This window comes from Coenobita brevimanus, chromosome 100, assembly GCF_032717465.1.
Source record: "Coenobita brevimanus isolate Jiangsu-jjx chromosome 100, ASM3271746v2, whole genome shotgun sequence".
Lineage (NCBI taxonomy): Eukaryota > Metazoa > Arthropoda > Malacostraca > Decapoda > Coenobitidae > Coenobita > Coenobita brevimanus.
The window spans coordinates 177,082-182,500 of record NC_137053.1 but is presented as its reverse complement, the minus strand read 5'-3'; the positions used below and the strand labels follow the sequence as shown (position 1 = coordinate 182,500).

The window sequence follows — 5,419 nt, the reverse complement described above, 5'->3', positions numbered from 1 at the left end:
TATGTGAAGGTCACAGCCTTGCCCTTAGATCGGACTATATGAGCTCTCAGCTCCCTTCCGGGAGGGTAAAAGCTGACGATCACGACCATCAAGTTAGAGTGATCCTGACCGATATGGTGAATTACACACACACACACACACACACACACACACACACACACACACACGTTCATGTGTTCCCAAATAACGGCTAGGGCTTGAAAATTATAGTTGAAGTTATTTCAGGGTACGAAAGAGTGTTGGTGTGGAGAGAGAGAGAGAGAGAGAGAATTTAGATGGATGTCTCAAGGCACTAAAATATCATAACACACTTCATAATAGAGACAGTAATATGTGTAATGTAGAGGTTTGAGGAATGTCGTGCCTAAATTCGACAGAGCTTGAGGAAAGAGCATTGGGAATTCTAGCTTGGGAATTAAGCACACAGCACAATGTGACGTCATGCAAAGCCACACCGCACACCTGATGGTAATTACCGCAGATTCATACAAGTGCCCACGCACATGACCCAACCAATCATATACAGGGGAAATTGGAGAGACAGGGCAGAAGGGGTTTGGGGCACGATAGGAAACAAGAGAGGCACGATGGAAAGGGCAGGAGTAGAGGGCACGGCGTTAGCTAGCATAAACCGCCCTCACCTTAATACTGCTCATGTCAGGATAACTCCCGCTTGAGAATATAACCTCAATCAAACCCCAGACTCATATTTATCTTTCTCCTGTCTTCTGCGACAAGACCAACTTGAAAATTCTCCTCTTACAACCCTATAATCTAACATTTTTTGGAAACGCCTCGGTTACGGCTACGAGAGATGGAAAGTTAGTGAGGATGGGAAGGAGATAAGTAGCTAGATAGATAGACAGGTAGATTGAGAGATGCAGAAAGAGACAAATAGATAGATAAACAAATTAATAGACAGATAGAATGATGGATAAATAGGTAGGTGGATCGATAGGTAGACAGAGACAGTGAACTGGTTGATAGGCAGAGAGAATAACACATAGATAGATAGATAGATAGATACAGAGGTAGGTGATAAGATGAATTAACGCTTAGAAACACGAGCTCCCTCAACAGAAAAAATAAAGTTTCTCTAGCAAGTACCAAATAACAACAGTAAGTGAAGCTATGTATTTCACGTGTGTGTGTGTGTGTGTGTGTGTGTGTGTGTGTGTGTGTGTGTGTGTGTGTGCGTGTGTGTAATTAAGTATGTATATATATTTATGTATGTGTTGCATGTATGTTTCCTTTGTGTGCTTATTTGTTTATGTAAGTAGGTATATATCTACTTTGTGTGTGTACCGGTATATTTAGATTATAACGACACAGATTTCCTATTAATTTTCTCTCTCTCTCTCTCTCTCTCTCTCTCTCTCTCTCTCTCTCTCTCTCTCTCTCTCATGTGACCTACTCACCCCATTTTTCGTAAGATGTCTATTTAACTTCACCGCCTATCTTAAAATTTACGTGTTTTTTCACCCCTCTCCGCTCTGACCTCCTGAACCCAGGGCATATTCGTGGGGAGAGAGAGAGAGAGAGAGAGAGAGAGAGAGAATGTATATATGAACAGTACATGTATGCAAGTACACGTTTGTGTATGTTTCTTGTGTGTGTGTGTGTGTGTGTGTGTGTGTGTAGATGAAACTAAACTTTACCTTCAGCCCTTCCCTCACCCACGCATCTTCTCCCGGATACATCAACCCTTCATTATTTATTGTTCGAATCCCCGGCCGGCCACGAAACCCTTGGGCAAAGTCTGCTGATCCCTCTATCAATCTGTCTATCTTTAGCCGGTTGCCTTAATCCCCTAAAGGGTGGCCAGAAACAAATCGCCTCCATGTCGCCATGTCCCCTGCCATTTCGTTGCCCTCTCTCCAACTCACCCCTCTCCCTCTCATACTTGTATACCTCTCTACTCCACCCCTGCATCTCACCCTCGGTCTTCCTGATCAGTGTAGCACTATCCCCCTTTGTTTTGATGTTGTGTTGTATTCCCTGTGCCGTAGGACGATTCGTAGCACCTCTTCCAAAGCGGTTTATTTCACAAGATGCCCCTTAACCTTCTATTTTATGATGTTTACCCAGTTTTATTAACGCTTGGCTTGCATCTGTAACATTCAGTAATTTTTTTTAACGATTGGCTTGCATCTGTAACATTCAGTAATTTTTTTTAACGATTGGCTTGCATCTGTAACATTCAGTAGGGTTTTACGATGCAGTGTGAAAAAAAATCGCTAAGGAAAACGTCTTGCGAAATCTCTGAAAGCCACTTATAATACGACTAAGTTTTGAGGCAGTTTAGAAGAACTAGGAACCACAACCGTACCTGATAACTAAATAGAGTAGGCAATATTACACCTACTGTATATACTGAAATTGTGTATACAAGTACTGACCATTGCATGATGTCCTACCGTATTTGTCTCCTTTAATCCCATATTTTTTACAGTACATTCTTGTTACCTACACACGATTTTGTTGAACTTAAGAAGAAAGCCTCGAACTGAACTTGTTAATGGAGGACGTCTAACCCGTACAGAGAGAAAAGTTTCACCTGAACTGAATAAAATCATCTGTGGCCAGCATGAAAAAAGTAGACACGTGTGATATTTCATTCCTTATATACCATCATACATAGGAGGGAATGAAGCAAAATTCTAATCCACTGACGGGGTATAGAGAAACTACTGAACACAACTGTACCATCAGGGACAAAATTTGACCTACAATCACATTGGGTCTGTCCGTCATAGCACGTCAAACGGAATCAGCTATGGATAGGGAAACATACCAAGCTTCTCTCAGATTGGAAATATGAGCCGAAACAGGAGGGTGACTAAAGGGGGTGAAAAAGTAGGCGAACATTGGTCCCTGATCGTACGTAATCACTGTACGTACTCACCATAGCATCATGTGGTACCAGATTGAGGAAGTGTGACATTGCCTTCCACTTATGTACCGTGTACCATATTGTACCCTGGAAATAATCACCACCAGAGAGATATATCGTATTAGGAGATCTTGCTCTCTCTTCATCCACCGCTGTCTTCAGTCTGGCGAGAGAGAGAAAATGGATCAGTTTAATTTTGGTAAATCCAGACTATATATATATATATATATATATATATATATATATATATATGAGAGAGAGAGAGAGAGAACAGTTGAAAACATCTTTTTTATCAGTGTGTGTGTGTGTGTGTGTGTGTGTGTGTGTGTGTGTGTGTGTGTGTGTGTGTGTGTGGAAAAGACAAAAGAGCAGAACACAATGGTTTGTTTTGTCTTTTTGCTGTCACGTTACACTGCCTCTTGTAAGCTTCGCCCTTCACACTTGTTCTGTTGCAATTGCCAGTCAACCCACCTGGAAATTCTTTTGGGACACGGAACTTTAGGACCAACATCGATAAACCTATAGACGTTGGCTGGCCACATACATATTTTGCTGTGACTAATGCTTCGCAGTTATACTCGCCACATCAAAATTTATCAGTGTCCGAGCTGATTTATGATGACGACTTACGTCCTACTGTATGCTGCCCAACTCCTCGTGTTATTCATACAGTACTAGATCTCTTACAGTGAAAGTCGGTTGAAACGTCCAGCACCATACTGTGGTCTTAATGCGTGGCGGCATTTTCTTTTTTTTTTTTTATGTGGAAAACATTGCTATGAGAACGATGGATGGTGCTAGAATGTAATGTTGTGTGTGTGTGTGTGTGTGTGTGTGTGTGTGTGTGTGTGTGTGTGTGTGTGAGAGAGAGAGAGAGAGAGAGAGAGAGAGAGAGAGAGAGAGAGACAGACAGACAGACAGACAGAGGGAGAGAGAAAACACAGCCACATGTACTAAACATACTTTACAACCAAAAGGAAGTCTGTTTTATTTCCCAGTCCAATTCCCAGGAGTAACAGAGACTGAATGGCTGCCGTGTTTTAATGCACTTAGGAGACTCTCTCTCTCTCTCTTTCTGCTATCCTTGTCTTAGTCTCATAAAACACGCACAATAGAGTACTAATAACACGTCCTTGAACAAAATAATATGCATGCCCTTGTGTGCTTCCCTTTTACTCTATTGTACAGTCTGTAATTATTTTGTGTTCGTTCTCTCTCTCTCTCTCTCTCTCTCTCTCATTATTTTATGCCCCTTATCCTCCCTCTCAGTCTTTCCATCCCACACTCCCATCCTTCATCCTCTCTCTTCCTTCTTTCCTGCATTCATTTCTTCCCACAATGACTTCCACCCTCCTTTTCTTCCATCCTTTCTTTCTTCCATCCTTCCCCTCTTCCCACACTCGGTTCCTCTTTCTTCTCTCCATTTCCTTCTTCCTCTCCTTGCCATCACTACCTCCCTCCATTCAGCCTTCCGTCCTTCCAACCATTGTGTGTTCCCTCCCTCTCTCCTTCCTTACCTCAGTTTTTCTTGCCTTCCTTCTCATCCCTTCCTACCTGTTTCTCTCTCTTCCCTTTCTTTTCTCCCTCCCGCTCTTCTCTATACCTATTTTCCTCCTCCCCTCCGATGGGTTATGTGTCATCCTAGTATATCCCCTCCAGACATAACCCACCTCTCTCTCTCTCTCTCTCTCTCTCTCTTTCTCTCACCTTGCAAATCCACCGTAACACCTGTCCTTTTCTTTATCCTTGGGGGTACATCGTCCGGAATACACGTTGGTTTCCTCAAAGCGTGCGTGAAAATCGTTAACGTGCAGAATCGTGAGTTTAAAATCGCCTTCGCCATTCACGGTATTGCCTGTCGAACCCGCCTCTATGCTCACCAACGCCAAAGTCACATGTAAAACTGTCCATATGATTTTCTCGACATGAGCCATCTTTTTCTTTTTCTTTTTTTCCTCTTTTAAACAGTTGAATTTTATATATTATTGTCTTTTTGCTCAGTATTTTGTTTCTACTTTGTCTCACTTTCTACGTTAGTTTTGGTGTTCTGTTGAAGCTATTAGACGATGTTAAAAAAAAAAAAAAGAGATAACTTTCACAGCCCGTATTATCTTTGTCTAAGATTTGTCATCGATTCTCCCTGTAGGTTTGCTCTTATTTCGGTTAGAGCAGTTTCATTCCGTTACATTTAAAACCTGATTCTTCACCATACAAATTGTAGAAATTTTCTCACTTCTAAGCTATGGACTAAAAAATAAATAATCACGTTCTGGACGTTATTTTTTCTTTTCACTATCAGTGTTCCGTTATTGCAGTTACGTCAATCACATGGAGAATTGTAGCTTCAGCCAGTAGAATAAACTTTGATTTCTTTTGCTTCAAGGTCACTGTTACCCTTAAATCTGTCACTCTTACCCGTAAAAGATAGTATTTCCTTCAGTTATACGTTACAAGAAGTTTCTTATCGGGTAGCCAAATCAAATTTCGATAATGTCTCACTAGTATTTTTCTTCCGCTTTATCACCC

At 41.5% G+C, this 5,419-nt stretch overlaps 1 protein-coding gene across 1 annotated transcript in view; it reads right to left on the bottom strand.

Annotated features, from left to right (window-relative positions):
- LOC145414533 (snake venom 5'-nucleotidase-like) overlaps positions 1-4,827 on the bottom strand; it is a 44,854-nt gene extending 40,027 nt beyond the window's left edge. Inside the window, exons 1-2 of the mRNA XM_080284052.1 lie at positions 4,601-4,827; positions 2,906-3,056 (exon numbers count right to left, since the gene is read on the bottom strand). Of these exons, the coding sequence (XP_080140178.1) occupies positions 2,906-3,056; positions 4,601-4,827 (378 nt within the window). The remainder of the gene's footprint in view (positions 1-2,905; positions 3,057-4,600) is intronic.
- Positions 4,828-5,419: the final 592 nt, after the last annotated feature.